The sequence below is a fragment of the Ascidia mentula genome, chromosome 9 (genome assembly GCF_947561715.1).
Source record: "Ascidia mentula chromosome 9, kaAscMent1.1, whole genome shotgun sequence".
Lineage (NCBI taxonomy): Eukaryota > Metazoa > Chordata > Ascidiacea > Phlebobranchia > Ascidiidae > Ascidia > Ascidia mentula.
The window spans coordinates 4,576,461-4,598,619 of NC_138574.1; the positions used below are offsets into that span (position 1 = coordinate 4,576,461).

The 22,159-nt window shown below is 42.2% G+C and overlaps 1 protein-coding gene across 1 annotated transcript; it reads left to right on the plus strand.

Annotated features, from left to right (window-relative positions):
* Positions 1-4,637: 4,637 nt before the first annotated feature.
* Positions 4,638-20,561, plus strand: LOC145913910 (4-galactosyl-N-acetylglucosaminide 3-alpha-L-fucosyltransferase FUT6-like). Its single transcript, XM_083001678.1, has 7 exons — positions 4,638-4,665; positions 8,745-8,943; positions 9,133-9,318; positions 9,379-9,463; positions 11,525-11,706; positions 11,820-12,062; positions 20,345-20,561. The coding sequence occupies exons 1-7, from the start codon at positions 4,638-4,640 to the stop codon at positions 20,559-20,561; spliced, it is 1,140 nt and encodes a 379-aa protein (XP_082857804.1).
* Positions 20,562-22,159: the final 1,598 nt, after the last annotated feature.

A 22,159-nucleotide genomic window follows, 5' to 3' on the forward strand; every position in this document is an offset into this window, starting at 1 on the left:
GTAACTTAATAGTCTGTTCTTCTGGCATATATAAAACGTAACTTTATTCACCGACGTTTCGCCTGTTATTCAACAAGGCTTCCTCAAGGTAATGAGACAGGTACAGCACACAACTAACGCCAAAAAACGTGCCAACACGAAAAAGGGGATAACGCTAACACCGCTTGTAAAATCATGTGATGCATAAAAAATGGGCGGGAAAACTACAGTTACAGTAAGTTGTTATAGAGCACCGGGAAGTAAACGCACTGTTCCCTATCATTAACACAGCGATTGTTCTTTTTCTCCCGAAAAGGAGGTGGATCATACAAAGCGCCTCTTCCTAGAAGCGCTCCACATCCACAAGAACAATCGCTGTGTTAATGATAGGGAACAGTGCGTTTACTTCCCGGTGCTCTATAACAACTTACTGTAACTGTAGTTTTCCCGCCCATTTTGTATGCATCACATGATTTTTCAAGCGGTGTTAGCGTTATCCCCTTTTTCGTGTTGGCACGTTTTTTGGCGTTAGTTGTGTGCTGTACCTGTCTCATTACCTTGAGGAAGCCTTGTTGAATAACATGCGAAACGTCGGTGAATAAAGTTACGTTTTATATATGCCAGGAGAACAGATTATTAAGTTTCTTGGAAACTATCCACATCCAAAATTTTAGGCCGCTTTTAAATGCCGACACATCCTCTGTGCCACTACGACTTTTTAATATATAAACCGTGTACTTTATAATGTTTTTTAATTTTTATTCTTTTTAGTTATTTATTTTCTTTATCGTGCACAGTGCCCTTAATTGTTTTTACCTATCACTACCACAGGCAACTCCGTTCGGCTCCATTCTTAACTATTGCGCTTATTTAATTCCCCGCCTTTTTCTATAACTTCGCAACTTCACCGTACAATTTTTACCGATCCGCCTTCATTTGTATTGATAATGGTTGTAGAAACAATCGAAACGTTTACATGAAGTTTTCCAGCACTGTATGGGCTATTCTGTTCATATTAAATATGCAGCCTTGTTGCACAGTTGGAAAAGTTAGAGCGCCGGTATGGAATTAGGGGAAATACCCGACACTTAATCCGTTGTTACCTTGTAGGTAGAAGCGGTAGAAGTCAATGTACTAGAATGGGAAATTCTGTGTCGGATATTAAACCCTCCTTTACTTATTTTATTGTACAATAATGACCTCCCGCAAGTATCCACTTTCACAACTAAATTGTTTGCTGACGACGGGGTTCTTTCAATGACCTCCCCATCACTTATTGACTTACAATCCCGTGTTAACGAACAACTTACAAATGTTGACAACTGGTTAAGGCACAATCGACTCAACGTTCGGAAAACAAAGTTTTCATTATTTTCCCCTTCCACCTCAACCACTAGCGATTTCACCATCACCATCGTACATGAAAAACTTTTGCGATCAGATAATATTAAGTACCTCGGTGTATACATTGATGACAAACTAACCTGGACAACATTCATTATTTGGAAAAGAAATTGTTCCAAACATGCGGCACTTTTTTTCAGTTGCGAAATTATCTTGACGTTAAAACGTTAAGAAATGTTTACTATTCATTTGTATATTCCCATATTCAGTACACTATTGGTGCTTGGGGTGGAGGATCGGCACTCTCACTGAAAAAACTCAACACTATTCATAATAACATACTCCGTTCCACAACCTTTAGTTCCTTTCAAAGCCACGTTACGCCATTATATAAAAAATTAGATGCCATAAAAATTAGAAACATTTACAAACTCGAACTGGCCAAGGCAACGCACGATTTCCATACCGGCAATCTACCGGCCTCCCACAACTTTTTATTTGCGTTAGTAGACACAGTGCACGATCATTTCACAAGAAATACGGGCCACAGATATGGGAGGAAACAAACCCTTCCATTAGATCGCTCTCCCGTTCATCATTTTAAAAAAATCCGCCTATCTTTTATATCCCAGTACTAACTTTCGTTTTCATCCACCCTGTTAGCAGTCCGTTTTTCCCTTTTTCTTTCAACTCCTATTGCGTTTTTTTTTGTCCTTTTTTTCTGGTGTTTTCTTGTGTTTTTATCTACTCCACTGTACAGTCTACGCCTAAATGAACAATTTACTGCCGTAGGATCCGTTGTCGTTTCAGACCTAGGAGCGCCGCACACCGATATCACAACGTGCGATTGATCATCAGCAAGACCTACGATGATTCAACAAGCGCAACCTCCATACGATCCCGACCATCTCCAACCGAAACCACCACGTTTGGACTGTCCTCCAGACGTTTAAGGTCTGTCGATGTGAATCAAAGGAAACGTTCTTTGAATAAAATGTTAGGTGTAACAAGTGAGGGAAAGCAATGAAATGTTTTTACTTCATGAAATCCACCTAACCAGCAACACTTCTTTCGCGTGACACAAGTTAAACTTCAATTTCAATTTTAAATGTTACTATAACAACTTTGTGTCCACGCTTCCAGTTTTAGAAAACATGTTTCGCTTTTTATTAAGCGAACTGAAAAATAAAAAAGAATGATACCGAAAGAAATTTCCGTGGCTATGGAAAAAACAGGCATATCTGAGGGAAAAGTTTTTGTCTAACAACCCAGATCCACAACCCAGAAATCAACGGGCGCGTGCACGTTACCGCAAGAGAAAGAAATATCGGAGTAATCATGAACTTATGTGATGGACCGATTTGATGACAGTAAACCAATCCAGCAAAATTTTGACAATGGACAATAAAATGCTGCTGTTGAATGGATTTTTATTCGCCCCAACGCCATCTTGGTCTAATTAAGTTTAAACGGCGGAATGGCTTTCGGCACAATCGCATATCAGGCGGTCGGAGTGGGCCAGTATATTTCCCAACAACGAGGAAAACGACCAGGGCCCTGCATGTCGTGACAATTTGTCGGAAAAAATTTAAATTCAAGAAATCTTAAGACCATCAACCGAACAACTTCCAGAGAAAACCAAAGCGTATGTCAAAGCCATTACTGTAAAGGTCAGGAACTTAGGGAAAAAGTTGCAAAAGGTTTTGCAAAACACAATAGCTTATCCAAAAAGTTACGCGAGAACTTAAAAAAGTTTTCAACACCAGTACACAATCAGGAGCTTGTGTTGTGTCAGTCAGACAAAGATGGTAAATTAATAGTCATGGACTTCGACGATTATAATAAAATCATGATGAAAGAACTGAAGAAGTTTAGAAAGCTTGATATGAATTAAACCGCATTTCATAGACATGCACTCTCCGAGAATTATCAAAGCGCACAACGAAAAAACTTATCGCTGTTGCGCGTTAACTGGAAGGAGAGGGTAACTTTAAAAAAACGGACATTGCAAAGTTGGTTAACTTCATTAAAAGCAACCGCCACAGGTACCCACACATGGCCAGGCTATTTAAGGCCTTGTGGAAGCTGCGGCCTGTGTGGACACTTCAAGGGTCTGGTTTTGTGAGGCTCCACGACCAATTAAACCATATATGTGGCAATATGCAGAATATGTCATGATAAATATGTGGGACAAACTAAAAATAAGTTTTCCACCAGATGGAACCGAGATCGACAAATGTGGAAAACTTTTAACACCAGTGCCACGGGTGGCAAAAGTGCATTACTCCGCCATATATGAAGTACTCCACCACCCAGAATTCAGCGAAAGACCAAACTTAGCTGAATGCTACTCTGTGGTGTTTTTACAGCAACTACACATGGATCAATTGGACATATACGAGGACAAATGGCACAAAAATGTAAACGCAAAAATCAACCTCTTCTGGCACTTAGTTTCTAAATTGTTTATTTGAAACCAACGTTTCTTCTGCCATCCGGCGAGACTTCTTCAGGGTTATGTCAACAGTGAAGCATCACGCGCATAAAGCACTAAAAACGCAGGAAAAACGCAAGAAAAACAAGGAAAAGGTAATAAATACCATTGGCACCACTTGCATCGTCACGTGAACCAGGTGTGTAGCGGGGCGTAACATTTACAACAAGTTGTTGTATACAGCTGGAAAATACACACATTGCTCCTTATCGTTTATGCAATTGTCGTTTTTATGGACGTGGAGCGTCTCCAGGAACAGACGTTTTGTATGATCGTCCTCCATCTCTAGGATTTGCACGTCATCAAAGTTAACTCGGTGAAAGAGTGTGGCAGCGTGTTTCGCCAGTGCTGTCCTCTGGCTGTTCTTCGCTGCAACGTCGCGGCGATGCTCTTTTAACCGAGTCTGTAACGTTCTCCCTGTTTCACCGATGTACGCTCCACCGCAGTCCTTGCACGGAATGTAATAGACGACGCCTTTTGGTTGGGCCGTACCCTTCTCGATAGGGTGAGACAACACCCTGCCCAGTGTTCTGTGTGGCTTAGTGTAGACCGCAATACCATAGTCCAACATCATACACCTTAGCGTGTCTGTTAAAGCCGGAACATATGGCAAAACGATCGTACCGGTAGTTGGCGCTGTTTATGTGAGCCCCGCGCATGATGTTGGACTATTGCATTGCGGTCTACACTAAGCCACACAAAACTAGCAGCAAAAATCAACATTCAAAAATTAATTTTACCGTCGGTTATGTGAGCCCCGCGCATTTTATTTCTTTCCTTTATTTTAAATCTGTTTATCGTTGTTTCACCTGAATAAGCAATGGATGCCTGTGGTGATGAACTTAAAAGTAGGTCACTCGTTACATCTGATCAGAGCGCCGTAGCACCAGAGGTTTGTACTGTACGGTCAGTTTTATCGTTTTATCATTGTAGCATTTATCTATTTTTAGTATACACTGCTGCTCTCCGTGTGTTGTATCAACATGTACCATTGAGAAACCTTTTCGAACCAAGTTAGCGTTGAGTTATGCAATGGCCAGCACGACTGGATGCCAGCCTTACATCCGAAGCGGCTTGTCTCAACGCGTTGTTGCAAAACTTCCCCAGTGCGACTGGCTGCGATCCTACGGCATCGGAGGAAATTACCTTCACATTGGCGCCTGACTTTAAATAGTTTGTTGCTGATGCTGCCAGGCATACTACTTAGTAATTAAAAGCTTTTCTGGTAAAAAGAAACACTTGTTTGTTTCATGACTCCGAAGGTTTTATTCGTGCCCATGCCAATTTAAGTACCGTTGGTTGTGTATGTGCGTAAACGAAAATGATTTGATTTCGATTGGATTCTTACTTGACAGTTTCAATGCATACATGAAATTGCGCCCATGCTACAGAGCGCTTAACAGTCATAAATAATCAAAGCAAAGTAAAGATAAAGTTGGAATTATGTAAGCATCATGCACAGAATATCCCATTGTTAAAGGCTTGCAATGCTAAACAGAGACAAAACTATGGAAAAATATAATGTCGGTTTAGAATGTCGGCTTTAGCATTCGTCTGCAACAAAACCTAAACAATAGTTGGCCTAAATAAATAAAACATTGACATGTTTTGTTTGTTAAAAACGTTTCAGCAAGTGCTTATGCCATCATCAGTTGAAAATGACGCGCTTGGTATATCTTCAGGATTTTAAGGAGCTGACCTGACTGACGTCACAACTCAGTAAACGGCACAAAACACACACAAAAAAGCACATTAAACGTTGAAAAGAAATAGTGGTACAGAAGAGCTCTCGAGATTAAGTTGTGGTTGTTGCTCTTGTATGAACAGCGATTCCATGAACAGGAGACGATACCTGTCTCTCGCCGACGCAAGGAAATTGGGGTCAATGAAATTTACTTTGTGAGTCGGGTAGTCAAGTAGATGTTTGCACACTTCCGATTGGCGATCGCAGATGTTCAGCGATGCGTGTGCACACGTTTCTTGATGATACTTAAATTCGAAAAAAGCTTCCAGCATCTGACAGGACCCCGACATTATATGGACTTTCAAAAATGCATAAAGCGCCCATTTCCCTTCGACCAATCTTAAACTCAATCGATAGTTTTAACTATAGATGCGTAAAGTGGTTATCCGCGAAGTTTACAAGCCTGCTTCACCTAAAACTCACCTAAGCACCGTGAAGGACACCTTTTATTTTATATACAGAATCAAAACGCTGCCAGTGAGTTCCACCTGGGCCACACTTGATTTGCCAGTCTTTTTACCAACAATTCCTCATTAACCTCATCTTGTCCTGGTCAGTGCAATGTAGCAATAGTGGTTTACAAGGTCTAAACTAAGCCATTATAAAAAAGCTGTTTCAATTGACAGAGAAGTGCACCACCTTCCAGTTTAATGGAAACACTTACACTCAGGTTGCGCTGATATTTAGCCAATAGTCGTAAATTATTATTTCTATATGCCTGTGCAGGAAAAAAAGGAAATGAACCAGCCAGACATGCGAGGCACACAAGCGAAGACCTGTTGTGAAGTCCAATGGCATTATAAAGCAGAAAGCACAGCATTGATTTCCCAACTAAGCTCAGGGTTAAAAATGATGCCAGACTAAATTATTTTGGAGGTAAACTCGCACAGTGCTGGAAATTATGTGTCAGCGGAATCTTTTCAGCAAAAGCTGAAGTTACTTAACGATATAAATGACCAGTTTCTTGCAATTTTTATCGTGTTCACAAAAAGTGGCAATCACAGGACCATGTATATATGTTGCATTATGGAATTTAGCTAGCGTAATTAGTAAGGGTTACGTTTTGCAACTACATAAAGAGTAGTTGGTGGGAATTTCCATTGAAGGCAATTTCGTATTTGTTTCGGGAACAAAAGCATGTGATGTGTTTGTGTTTGAGTTGCCTAAAATCCTGACCTAACTTTAAATGCCTGCCACTAGCTCAATGGGCATAAATCTCTACCTTGTCGTACAGCAACTGGAGTTCATGTCAATAGGATGTTAGTTCTTGTGTAAATAATAAATATACTTTCAAAAAAGTGTGAAATAGATAAATGAATACGGTACCTTCTAATACTGCAGGTCCGCTAGGTCCGCTAGGTCCGCTAGGACCGCTAGGTCCGCTAGGTCCGCTAGGTCCGTCAGGTCCGCCAGGTCCGCCAGGTCCGCCAGGTCCGCCAGGTCCGCCAGGTCCGCCAGGTCCGCCAGGTCCGCCAGGTCCGCCAGGTCCGCCAGGTCCGCCAGGTCCGCCAGGTCCGCCAGATCCGCCAGGTCCGCCAGGTCCGCCAGGTCCGCCAGGTCCGCCAGGTCCGCCAGGTCCGCCAGGTCCGCTAGGTCCGCTAGGTACCTTCTAATACTACAGGTGCACTAGATACATTCTAATGTCATAGGTCCGCATTATCCAACCTTTAATTACACGAGGGTTTGTTACATTTTCTGGCTGTTTTTTGGTCCCCTAATTAGTTACTAACGTAGCCAGATTTATTTTTCCTTTTATCGCACTGCGTCGAAATTTTTCGTCAGAAGTAAGCATCGTTATTTTGTTTGTCGTTTTTAGAGTAACAGATTTTGTTGGCAGTTCAAAAATTAAAGTTTGTATAGAGAAAAATCTATGTTTATCGGCCAAATTTTGTATGCAACCACTGTTGGCTCGATTGGTAGGTCATCTGGTTTTGTAGTGTTGGTTTCACAACGAATATTTGTTTTGGTGAATTGAAAACGTCTTGTAGCTGGGACTACTTTTCCAGAAAAAGGCGAAATGAGCGTCATCTTATACAAGCACAGATAAATTTTGCCTCGCGGACCTAGCGGACCTTTAGTAAATATTAATTTCAACTATTGGTATCCTCAGTTTCTATGTGAATAAGACAGAAACTGATGATGCCAATAGACAAAATTAATATTTCTGTAAGAAAGATCTTATACTGGCGCTGACGGTATTTTACTCCTTTTGAAGTTCTAGGAATATAATAGATAAATGAATTAGTGGTTAATGAGTTCAGAAAGCATGAATTTAAGATGTAAAATCCGTTATTTTCTGGCCATTTCAACATTAACGTGTTTAATTACAATTTCATACATCGTTGGACAAAGAAAAGATTTTGTACAACCCAAACCGTCAAAAGGTACATATTTGATTTTACTGCGTTGACAACAACTGGGACAAGTTAATTTGCCAAACGTACTCTTTTATTATAAACGCAAATCTATACCCAGAATCTCTTTGTCTAAAATTGATATGATAAATTTAAACTCAATAATGCAAGAATTTTACCTGATCTTTTTTGATGAACCTGTCGCAAGCGGCTAAATCACGCCCTACGTACATTCACGTAGTTTGACATTGAACTGGGACTTCTTACATAAATAGTTACATGAACACAATTAACAACAACTTTTCACTACATGTGTTGGTGGATATTATAATCCACTATTTAATTATATTTGTGAAAATATTTCTGTGTGACATGATGAACTAGCCCACCAAATGCCAATAATTTGCAACCATACATAGTTTGGCATGCGTCAATGATATTGCTTATCGGGACGCAAAATACATTCATAGATATTAGAAATAGGCTTACCGAGTGGAACTTATGACTTAGACTTACAATTCTAAATAGTATTTTTAACTTGTTTCATATGTAAGTGTGTTTCATTTTTTTGCCTCCCGCATCCGATGTCCAGATCGTATTAATCAACCTTCAAACATCACCATACCACAAGAGCAGCTGGTTTTTGCTAAGCAGGCGCTTTCTATTGTTATTCACAAGGTTGAGTTGTGGTTTGGTGACTCGATTCGGACGCAGTGTGTTTCACTTTCATTTTTATTGGATAAAACGTATGACCACGTGATTGCAGTGAGACAATAGTGCTTTGAACACGCAAAAGCGCGTGAAAACCTGCGTCACATTTTTTCGTCAGAGAACAAATCCAAGCCGACGATCCTTTTGTGGGCTCCACCATTCCGCAAAATTGAGTGGATTCTTCCTGACACTGCAGAATGCGGTGGTGGGTGCATAATCACTACAGACAGGAGTCTGTACAATCAGAGCGATGCAGTCGTTTTCTTCATGAAATCAACCAACACAAAGTCATTGCCTAATCCATCAACACATTCAAGGTTAAAAGCAATTAATAGTAAAATGTAGGAGGTAAACAAAATTATAGCAAATTTACCAACCGATTGTAAGCTAATAAATGTAGTTTTGAAATCCTATTACCATGTTTACAGACTGATGTGGACTAATAAAATATTTTAACGTGGTATAATATATTAACTAACGGTGTACAAAGATTTCGTGTGCTTTAGAGATGGAAAAGTGTACGTTTGGTGGTGCGGCGAAAGCCCTTGGACGGTGCGTAACATGTATCACAAGTCTCTGAAAGAATTTGACGGATATTTCAACTGGTCCATGCATTACCGAAGAGACTCAGACGTATTTGCAGCACTTATTCCCCACACATCACGTGATTGGCTTCTTCGCCGTATAGGAAGGTACAAAGGTGGATAAGTCAAAATAGCAAACAGCACAACGCATGATACCTTTGTTTACAGGGACAAAGAGGCATTACACATTAAAACTGACATTAAAGGTTTTAGCGACGAGGAATTTGAAGAAGTATTTAAAACATTAAGAGAGGTACGGATGCATATAACTGAAAGACAAACAACAGTTAATAACAATTGATAAGCAATGTGGAGCCAATAATATGAACTTGTGTATAAGCTGCAGACAGATGGCCACTGTTTCGACCTAAAAGGTCTCATCAGTGCAGCTGGTGTGACTGGCAGACGACTTTGCTGACCAAACGGCCAAGCAAAGACTTCCACTTTGTGGTGACTATACAGTCACCGTCATCCGTTGGGCACCAAACTAGGTGCAACCTTACGGAGCAAACAAGGTGGAAACACTACGGCCAAGCAAGCTCAACCAATAGTGCCGTCAGGCCCCGTGTCACAATAATCATATGATAAGCAATGTGGAGCCAATTATATGAATTTGTGTATAAGCTGCAGACAGATGGCCACTGTTTCGACCTAAAAGGTCTCATCAGTGCAGCTGGTGTGACTGTCAGACGACTTTGCTGACCAAACGGCCAAGCACCAACCAACGGATGACGGTGACTGCATAGTCACCACAAAGTGGAAGTCTTTGCTTGGCCGTTTGGTCAGCAAAGTCGTCTGACAGTCACACCAGCTGCACTGATGAGACCTTTTAGGTCGAAACAGTGGCCATCTGTCTGCAGCTTATACACAAAGTTAATAACAATTGTTTGAATGCAATCATACAATTATAACCAATTCATGCCAATAGAGTTTCTGCAAACCAAAATTGATTAAAATCCAAAGCTAAAACTTAGATATTACTTTATTATTTCGTTGAAGCTATACCAGACAAGCTGGACCAACTGCGGACGCCAGGGATTGATATAAATTAGTGTCACCCAGGAAACCGTTCATAACGCAGTGGAATGTAATTTTACTGGTCAATTTTTGCTGTCCAATATTTAAATGTTAATTAATGTAAATAGGTTGGTTGGTTCATGTAGGGTAAACATTCTTTCTCCACTTTTACTTACATAGCCCATTAGGTCACCTGTAATTTTTTATAATTTATTCCCCCCGTATCAAAATGGTTGCCCCATCCCCAAGCTATACGCTAAAATTTGTGCTGAGGATGTTTTTAGTGAAAGGCATGAGTGTTGACTTATTAAGTCTCATGTGCTTGTTTTGTCGGCAATAGCTAATCAGTGTAGACTATTCCACCTTATGAAGACTTTGCGTTGGCTGGCAAACCGTTGCCTGTCAAACTTAACTGTACAAACTATCAAGACGAACCTTTGTGGAACAGCTTACGGCCAAGCAACTGGTTTAAAAATATTTGGTTGGCGGTAGATAATTATCACATGTAAATCAAATCACGCAGAGCAATGTAGCTACGTATAACCAACAATAATCTGGGTAGGCTTTGCACAAAAGCGTCGTCAAAACAGAAGAAACTGTGATAGGCAAATATTTATAGGCTTGCACTTGATGTTGTGGGCACTCAGCAAACGAAATGCGAAGTATACAATACGCTGCGTAAATTGCAACTGATTTGCGAAAACAATGGGTAGACGATAAATCTGTGTTGATAAACTAAAATTGATCGATCGGTATCAATGGAAGGATAATTATGTTATTACTTGCACGTATTGGGTTTTGAAGTTGTGTAAACAAATTTTGTGATAAATTAATGCCTGCAAAATCGGTTTTACTGCATCAAGTTATAACTACGTAGTTACAATCAAAACGTCTGAAAATTGAATTTTTTAGCAGTTACATGGGCTTTACTGTTTGTTTTGAAGATTTATTAAATCGTAAGTTATGTTACATAGGTTAGAACTACATTGTTGCTTATGTTTATCTTCACGTTGCATGACCTAATAACGTCATGATATAGATGGAAGCCGTTTATGTTCACTTTAAGTGTATGACGTATTGCAGGTTGCCTGTCAACAGGTTTTCGCGGACGGAAACTTGGAAACACTGTTTCAGTGTAATATTACGAGCTAAACAGTAGCCACCTATCGTTTTATCATTCATTTGTTTGCCTTCTTATGTGTGTCACACCACTCATGAACGTAAATGATTAACGAACCATAAATCGTTATCTTGATTTGTTTCACTGAATTAAACTGCGACACTGTTATGTGCGAAGGAGAAAATGAAATCCGCGGTTTTCGTCGTGAGCGATTGTACCTCTACGAAGGGAGCAAAAGATAGAATGAAGTTTGCCCAGAAACTTGGGAAGGAATACAACTTCGAACAGTTCGGTAAATGCAACCACAAACCACTGTCAAGTAGCAATGCGGAACTTTACAAAGTTATACGAATGTACAAGTAAGGATCTTGAAACCAAAATTATTTGACTCGCAGAAAACGTCTGTTGTTCTTTTCCACCAAATCGTTTCTCTTACAATTATTTTATAAATTTCCAATGTTGTTTCATTTAGATTCTATTTTGCATTTGAAAACACGAAGGGTTGCAACGATTACGTCACAGAGAAATTTTGGATCAACTCTTTGTACGTTGGATGCGTGCCGGTAGTTTGGGGCCCAAAAAAGGTCGACGTGGCCCGTCTGGCTCCACCAAACTCCTTCATACACGCAGAGGATTTCGATTACGATCCAAAACGACTGGCGGAATATTTGAAACAAGTGGAAAGGAATGAAACCGAATACAAAAGCTTTTTTCGGTATTTGTATGAAAATTACCTTTATTTATTTATTTATTATATTTGACATATTCTAAAAGTGGTGATATCTAACGTGGTAGTAAGTATTTCGTGATAATCATTCAACATGACTTTCCAAAGATCATGTCCTTAATTCCACGTTACCGAAGCATGCGCAAGGTGTATATTAAATAACCACAAAGGAACAGTATTTAAAACTGAGTACACGGGCCGGCAGAATATCACTTGTAGTGCCATCAAAAGACCGTTCCAGCACCTCCTGTGTACGGTTCGCCCAATAATACCTCTCCAGTGGCTGGTAAAAATGAATATCAATGATCCACATGAAGTCAAGGCGACAGTGTTTTATATCGCCATTCATCTCATTTCGTGATGACTATAAAAGAAGCTGAGTCAGTTAAACATACTCTGTCCATTTTCCCAAATGTCACCCCTCTGTACGGTGGTGCATGCTGGCTCTAACTTGGTTTGGGAAGCTGAATTTTGGGTTGTAATTCCTTAAATGTAACGCTACAACAGTGACAAGCACGCGAACAAACCAGGTTTTACACACAAATAGGACTTATTGTCTAAAAGACAATTGACCATACATTTGACATTTCCTTTATTTATTTACACTCTATCGTGATCACACTGTGGCATAAGAAGCATACCATGCAGACACAAACCAAAAATTGTACTGCCTTGCTGTGTTAAAAGTGTGAACATAAATTTCCATTTGATGCTTTGATGAAACTGGTGCACGCCTGACAAAACTTCAAATACATATCTTGCCGTATGACGGGAAAGATTATCAATGGTCATCAAGCTGCTTTGATGAGACTTAGTGGTTCGAAACAGTGATCTTATCTGCAGCTTACCTAAAACGTATCATTATAATGTAACATCGAAAATCACTCATGCACAACCCTTGCGTCACACAGTAAACATATAATTCAATTTCCACACAATATCAATTTGGCCTTGTATGTGACATCATAATGCAAGAGAACTTTTTTCCTTCTGCCATGCTTGGTAAAACTGAGTTGTTAGGTACCACGTGTAGCGTGCTGAATTTAATGTCAAGTTTATTTTATTAAAGCTAGAGTTGCCTTAATTCTATTTGAATAAGTTGCTGTAAAAAATATTAATCGGATTGGTTTGTTGATGTTTCGTGTGATCTGGCTCAAAACTCCGGTAAGGGTATTTTTATTAACATTGCTTAACTGGAATCTTAGTGTACGTTTTCTTCACAGAAAACCGTGTTCTTTCTTGTGTCTGTGCTCGTGTTCCGATTCTTGTACGTGTTGTCAAGTGCCTGTGCCCGTGTGGCAAATACACGCGTTTTCGGGAATTGACATTCCTTGGTGTGACGACGGCGCGCTGCCAGACGCGCAAATTCTGTCGTTACATTAAAGTTTTCGGAGTCTTTCTGAAACAAAGTTTCCAAGAAGTTCTACTTTTTGACGATCTGTGAAGAAATGGATGAGACTATATCTCCGCTTGAATCGCCGGAGCCTACACGGTTGAGACCCCTCGCCGCTCAAGTCGTACTATCCTATGACGAGATACACCGCCATGTCGACAAGCTCAACAGTTGGTATGCAGTGGCTGAGACAGGCATTTTAAATAAGGACCACTCCCTACTGCAAGTAGCTAAGTTCCAAATTAACGAATGCTACTCACAATTGCAAAATATGTACGGAATGTATATTGCCTCTTGCGAAGACTCAGAGAACCGCGTTGTATGCGAGGACGAGTTGAAGTCCGTCGAACAATGTAAGAAGGAGTTCGAAACCAGAATTGCGGAGTTAACGCCATTCGAACTACCAAATGCATTGCCCGAACTTGTGCTACGCCCACAGCATAGGGCACCAACTGTGGCTTCAAGCCACAGATCCTCACGGTCCAGCCGCTCACGTTCGTCTGTGGCGAGCTCATCTGCGACAGAAAGAAGTCGTCTAGAGGCAAAGGTGGAGCGAGAGTTGGCATTGATTCGTCTAAAACAGGTCGAGGAAGAAAACGATCTAGTTCAAGGGCAACGAAAGGCGGAACTTGAAAAAGCAGCTCTGGGACGAAAGGCCGAACTTGAAAGGGTGGCTCTGCAACAGAAGGCAGATTTGGAAAAGGTTGTCTTGGAAGCAGAAAGGCGGAAGTTAAAGGCAAAATACGATTTCCAGGCTGCCGATGCAAGGGCTAGAATATTGAATGAAGAACCCAATGATCTGACATCGCCGGACAAGGATCCCAACCATAGTCAGAGCCCAGAAGTAGAATTGACTTCCTCGGTGCTGGGTGTCGAAGAAGTTCCGACGACGTCTTCTGCTACCAGAGATTGTGCGTCCCTTGTCCTAAATGGGGAAGTTCCACGTGACAACGTTAGTCCTCTTGTACGTGCTCCTGTATTGAATACACACCCAGACTTGGAAATGAAAGAGAGCCCAGCTGTATTACCGTGCATCGTAAAGGCTGTTGGAGAAGGCATGAGTATGCCGAAGCCCGACCACATGACGTTCTCGGGAAAACCTACGGATTATTGGATGTTTGTACGTTACTTTGAATCGAATCTCGAATGCAAGACTCGAAGTGACGATATGCGCCTGACATTGCTTGTCAATCAATGCAAAGGAAAGGCGAGGTCTCTGATTGAACACTGTTCTGTCCTGGAGACAAAGGAAGGCTATCCAGAGGCAAGAAACATTCTCTACGAGAACTTCGGTAAGCCTTATATAGTCGCTAGAGCCTTCGTAGAGGAGTTGACTAATGGCCCTAACTTGAAACCTGATGATGCAGCCGGTATCCGCGCCTATGCACAGACTATGAAGAAATGCTTGTTGGTACTCCGCCCACTTGGAAATTTTGCTGACTTAAACACTATAGATCGTTTGGTGGCTTTGGCGAAGAAGCTGCCATATGAATCGCAAAGGCTTTGGCGCCGCCGAGTTGCGCAGATTGTAAGAAAAACTGGCAGGGAGGCAGATTTCGCAGATCTTGTTGAATTTGTCGAAGAAGAATCTGCCGTAGTGAACACTTTACCTGGCCAGTTGTGTGTGTCCCGGAAAATTGAAGAAAAGAAACGTGCTGGTAAACCCAGTGGAAGAAATGTTACCTGCGCCACTGTGACAACAAATCCAAGTTCGTCGCCTGCCCCAATATTGAGCTGTCCATGCTGCAAACGTAATCACGTATTGGAAAGATGTGAGGCGTTTGGTAAAAAATCCAAGGTTCAAAGAAGAGAGTTCCTAAGGGATAAATTTATGTGCTATAACTGTTTTGGTTATCGACACACGTCGAAGTTTTGCACAAGGCCAAGTGCATGTGCTGTTCGGGGCTGCACCCTCGCGCACCACAAATTGCTGCACGAAGATATGCCAAATCCTGTACGTTCGAGGACATACGTGCCTGCGTCGGAAAATTATAATAGAATTCCGCGCAGTGAACCCCCCAGGAGCCAGACTAACAATTCTACAGCCAGGTGCAATGCGATAAAGAACGGCCATTCAGCGTACTTTTCGGTTATTCCGGTGAAAATTCGAGCCAATGGTCGAGAGGTCAAGACGTACGCGTTCCTCGACCAGGGATCCGATACAAGTTTTTACGACAAAAAGTTAGCAGATCTACTTTCGATAGACGGAAGTCCGAGACAAGTTACCATGTCCAGCGTCGGGAGAAGGCCCGCAAATTACAACGGATTTAGCGCAAATTTTCGCGTTTTGTCGTTAAGTGAAGATGAAGAAATCAGTGTAGACAATGCCTTGTCTATTGACTCTATTCCAGTCGAGCCTAATCCAACCCCGAGAAATACGGAACTGAATGGTCTTCCACACCTTCAGGGATTGGAATTCCCTCAGTTGTGTAATGGTGAGGTGCTGCTACTTATTGGCACTGACGTTACGTATGCCCATAGAGTATTGGAGATGAGAACAGGAGACCGCAAACAACCATTTGCTGCGAGAACACCGCTGAGGTGGTCTCTCGTCGGCCCGTCAATCTGTTATCCTGCCGTTGATAATATTTCAGTTAACTTCCTTAAATGTAAATCATGGAGAGAGGAATTCCAGCAAGAGCCTGATGACATTCCATTCCCAACGTCAGTTGAGGATAGGAAAGTGCTCAACATGATGAAGGACTCGGTTAAACATACCGATGGACATTTCTATTTGCCGCTTCCATGGCGAAGTGAAGTTAGTCTGCCACAGGACAGCCGTTCTATGGCTGAGCGACGGCTTTGGTCGCTGAAGAAACGCTTGTCGCGCGACCTCGTGTTAAAAGACAAGTACGTAGAGAATATTCAATGTTACATCGACAAGGGCTACGCAGAGGAGCTCAAAGAAGAAGGACGTTCCCCTGGCAATGTGCATTGGTACTTGCCGCACCACCCGGTTCGGCATCCACGAAAGCCTGAAAAGGTACGCATCGTTTTTTATTGCGCAGCGCAGCATAAGGGACTGTCGCTTAACGACGCGTTGCTGCAAGGGCCCGACTTAGTAAACAGTTTATTCGGCGTTCTGGAGAGACTCCGTATGAACAGTATCGCTTTAGTGGCGGACGTGGAAGCAATGTTCCACCAGGTCCGCGTTCAAAAACAGGACATTGATGCCTTGAGATTTTTGTGGTGGCCGGGGGGAGACTTATCTAAAACTCCTACGGTTCATCGAATGCTGGTGCACATTTTTGGCGCCACGTCGTCGCCTAGCTGTGCCACATTTTGCTTGCGGGAGACGGCCGAAAAATTCGGTGGCAGATTTGACAGAGACGTTGGGGACATCGTTCGCAACGATTTTTATATTGACGACTGTTTGACTTCAACCGATACAGTCGAACACGCTGTTGGAATTGTGGCGCAGCTATGTGACTTGCTAAAAATGGGAGGATTCCGCCTCACTAAGTGGATGTTTAACAGTCAAAACGTCTTGGATCAAATTCCCGAGACAGAAAGGGCTAAATCGGTAACTGATGTAAATTTGGACGCCTCCGTGAAAGAGCGTGTGCTTGGCGTCTACTGGCGTGTAAAGAATGATGAATTTGGGTTCAGCATAGCTGATACAATGCAAGGCAAGAAATTCACACGTCGCAATATTTTATCTGCTGTTAATACGCTGTATGACCCGTTGGGTTTTGCGGCACCCGTTACTTTGATTGCTAAGGTGTTGCAGCAGGAAATAATTCGACAGAAATTGGGACGGGATGATGAGCTGCCAGAAGATGATGTTGAGGAATGGAGACGCTGGCTTTCCCAGCTGCCGGAGCTCGAAAAGCTAACACTTCCCCGCTGTTTCAAGCCGGCGACATTCGGTTCAGTGGCGAAGTCCGAGATGCATCACTTTTCGGATGCGTCTACTAAAGGATACGGAACCGTATCATACCTCCGGTTGGTAAACGTTAATGGTAAAGTATATTGCTCGTTTTTATTTGGCAAGGCAAAGGTTACACCACCTAAAACCGAGAGCATTCCCAGGCTTGAACTGGCCGCTGCTGTTCTAGCGGTGAAGGCCGACAAGTGGCTTCGACGCCAATTGAAGTTGGATAACTGTACGTCCGTTTTTTGGACGGACTCGTGCGCCGTCCGGCAGGGCATATACAACCAAAGTAAACGTTTTGGTACATTTGTTGCAAACAGGTTGGCTAAAATTCATCGACAGACAAACCCTTAACAATGGAGACACGTTGGATCACAGCAGAATCCCGCGGATGATGCTTCGCGTGGTTTGTCGGTACGTAAGCTTATCAGCTCTCGATGGCTGACAGGTCCGAAGTTTCTCTGGCAGAAAGAAGATCAATGGCCCACCCCACCAGAAATGAAAACACAGCTGCCCCTGGAGTTCCAGCCAGCTGAGAGGAAAAGAATTGTCGTCAACGTTTGCACACAGTCAGAGTCAACCGATCGACTGATGAATCACTATTCATCTCTTCATAAATTAAAGACATCGGTCGCGTGGCTGTTACGATTCAAGTCATTCCTGCTTTCAAAGGTTTCAGCGAACACTGGCAAATTGACAGTGGATAAGTTAAAGAAAGCGGAATTGGAAATAATCAAGTACGTACAACGTCAGTGCTTCGCTCCTGTGATTGATATTTTGTCACATGTCGGAAGGTCTGAAAGGGAATTGCAGAAGAAACTGAAAAAGTCGAAATATGCCAGTTCGTTGGCAAAGCTTAACCCCCAGCTATTTGATGAAGTTCTGCGGATTGGGGGGAGGTTGGAGAAGGCGCCGATTGCCTTCGAGGCGAAACACCCGATCATACTGCCGTATGATCACCACTTGACAGCACTTATTATCTTGCGCCACCATCACAAGGTTGGCCACTGCGGGACTGACCACACATGGACTTCGCTGCGTCAGCGTTTTTGGATCATAAAGGGTGGCGCCGCAGTGAGGAAGGAACTCAGCAAATGTATGATGTGTCGCAAAAGGAATGTTCGACGTTGATTGTCCTGCTGCTTCACATATGGGAGGTTCGTGGGAGAGAATGATCAGATCGATTCGTCGCATTTTAAACACGATGCTTACAAGGAACCCAACAATTGGCGGGGACATGCTGCAAACCTTGATGATCGAAGTGGAAGGCATTTTAAATTCGAGGCCGCTAACGCCGATCAGTTTCACCTGTACAGAAGATGAGCCACTTACGCCCAATCATCTGTTGTTGGGTCGTGCTTGCGACAGCATTCCAGTCGGGCTTATCAATCCCAAAGATTGCTACAGTCGAAGGCGGTGGAAACACATTCAATACCTCGCCGACAAATTTTGGAGAAGATGGTCACGAGAATATTTGCCCACAATTGCCTTGCGTCAGAAGTGGCCCGACCGACAACGCAATTTTCAACCCGGAGATGTGGTGATGATCGTAGATGAGGCACAACCCCGACGTCGTTGGGAGATGGGACGGGTTCTGCGTGCGTTTCCGGACGGTCACGGTGTTGTCCGTCAGGTCGAAGTTAAAACGCAATCCGGCTCCACGTATAAACGGCCGATTGCAAAATTGTGCTTGCTCTGTGAGGCGAGCACGATAAACGAATAAGTGCATCCGACGCATTCAGGCCACGCAGTCGTCGAACTGACCCTGAATTGCGGTGCACAGGATCCAACACTGATGAAGATAGATCATGGACGCTATGTCGATCTTGTTTGCCGCTTTATAAATGCGGAATATTGCAAATGCCAGGCTGGAGATAGCTCGCCGGCGGCACGCATGTTGCTTTCTTTACTTCGTTGTTTCGTGATTTCAATGTTTTCTTTGTTTATTTGTAAATGTGTTTGCAGTGAACCACACATTTAAAGGGGAGAATGTAACATCGAAAATCACTCATGCACAACCCCTGCGTCACACAGTAAACATATACCGTATTTTACGGACCATAAAGCGCACCCGATTATAAGGCGCACTGTCAATAAATTGCTTTGATTAGTTTTTTGTTCATACATAAGGCGCACCGGGCTATAGAACGCAACGTATTTTAAGGAGTATGGGTTACCGTATAAAGCTCATTAAACAAAAACTTGTTACGTAATAAATGTAAGCAAGTCACAATAGTATGAATATCACAGTTGCTTTTACCGTAGTTTATTGTGTAAGACGGTGGTTTATTTATAATAGTATCGGTACTGGTTTTGAGTGTAGGCAATAAAGCACTACTTGATCCATACATTGGGCGCACCGGCTTATAAGGCGCACGATCAATTTATGAGGAAAAAAAAGGATTTAAGTTGCGCCTTATGGTCTGTAAAATACGGTAATACAATTTCCACACAATATCAATTTGGCCTTGTATGTGACATCATAATGCAAGAGAACTTTTTTCCTTCTGCCATGCTTGGTAAAACTGAGTTGTTAGGTACCACGTGTAGCGTGCTGAATTTAATGTCAAGTTTATTTTATTAAAGCTAGAGTTGCCTTAATTCTATTTGAATAAGTTGCTGTAAGAAATATTAATCGGATTGGTTTGTTGATGTTTCGTGTGATCTGGCTCAAAACTCCGGTAAGGGTATTTTTATTAACATTGCTTAACTGGAATTTAGTGTACGTTTTCTTCACAGAAAACCGTGTTCTTTCTCGTGTCCGTGTCTGCGCTCGTGTTCCGTTTCTTGTTCGTGTACCTCGTACGTGTTGTCAAATGCCTGTGCCCGTGTGGCAAATACACGCGTTTTCGGAATTGACATTCCTTGGTGTGACGACGGCGCGCTGCCAGACGCGCAAATTCTGCCGTTACAATAAAGTTTAATAATTTAACCAGCACTACACCTACATATGATCCTGGTCGAATTTATTTTAAGGTAAATTATACGTTGATATATGTGCAGATGGTGGAAAGATCCGGGTTTCTATCCAATAATGAAGATAAGGGAACCACTTGATAGCAGGGACAGAGTATCAAACGCCCCCACTGCCTATCACGTTAGTTCACATTGTCATCTATGCAAGAAACTTAACGACGGGGATCATCTTCAACAAAGAAAAGTCATTGATGATCTTGCAAAACACTTTTACGGTGGGGAATCACCTTCCTGCTACCAGTAACAGCGTACATATTAAAGTTAACTTTCACGTTGCCTTTGGATTAGAAAATGCACAGTCAACTTATTTGTTGAAATTTGACCGGCCCGATACAATTTTGCTTTTTTCTTCACAAAAGCGAAATAAAATGCACGTGCATTCTTACAATGTTATGTTTCTGTGCAAGTGTTTTTGCATTTGTAATGATGGTGTAGTGACTAATGTATGTTTTTCTAATTAGGCTGTATTGCCCATTAAATTGACGACATTATGGTCACTACCTAGGCTGTATTGTGTATTGACAGTGCCGGAATGATTAACTATTAGGCAAACAAGGCACAGGGAAAAAACACAGACTACGTGAATAACTTTCAGGATTTATTAAGTCATGCCGGCAACAACGTTTTCTTCGCTTCGAAAGTTTGTTGACTCACAAATTTGTTCTCCGGCTGTTCAACAACCTGAATGTTAAAGTAGCCAAGCAGGCGTTTTAACTTTTTCGAAAATCCACAAATATACGATAATACAAATATACCCGCTGGTGGCCTCCCATCACTTCTCCGCGTCAAGCTGCGATTAAACCGGGGAAAGTAACGGGGATAACCGTTAGCGAGAAGCGCTTCATCGACGCAACCAACCTCTTGTTGTCGTTCAGCGTCATCAGTTATTAGCGATTCGGCACGTGTATATATTGAGCCTACTACCATCCTCTTGTGTGCGATCGGGTGCGCCAAACGAAACGAAAGATAACTGTTGGAGTGGGTGGAGAGAGTCCTCTGCTCTTCTCCTAGTGCATAGTGAACCTGGTGCTTGGTTTAATAGAGTTGAGATGCGAGAGCAGTGACTGTACGTCATCCCGTCGCACGACTACGAATGTGTCGTCCACATAACGCCTCCGAAAACTGAGAGGGTTAACAAACGTTGCCAACGCCCTGTTTTCCTCACATTCCATAACAATGTTCGTGATCACAACGGAAAGTGGGGATCCCATAGCAGTGCCGAGAATAAGATTATAAAATACCTATACTTCTAAAGCAGTGTTTCTTAAACTTTTTTGGATCACGAACCACCAAAACATTATTTGAAAAGCTATGGACCCCTTTGCAAGAACACATTGTCGAAAAATTAAAATTCGTGGACAGCGAAACCTTATGGACAGAGGAAAATACGTGGATTTTCGGAATAATTGTATTTCGTTCTATGGACCCCTCAATGCGTCTTCTCGGACCCCAGGTTAAGAACCCCTGCTCTAAAGGAAAGGTAGGTTGCATCCAGGAAATGAAGGATCGCAGTTGGTTTGTCGGAAGATTTTGAAGGAATTGCATCACCGCGAACCCAACATTAAACCTGTCCAGAAAGTCCTGGTGACACAACATGCTGCCTGCAGGTCCTGTCAGAACAAAATCGAGATCTGTGCTGGTCGATGAGACCAAATCTGAGATCTGAGACAGAACACCGTGATCTGTGAGATCACATTGTGATCTGTTAGACCAAAAACCATGATCTGTGTATTTGTGGAAAGAGAATATTATTGTTATTATTGTATTCTATGTACAAACGTGATCGGTAAACCTACTTTTTTAAGTGTGGTAGTGACATTCTCCACATTGAATAATATATTT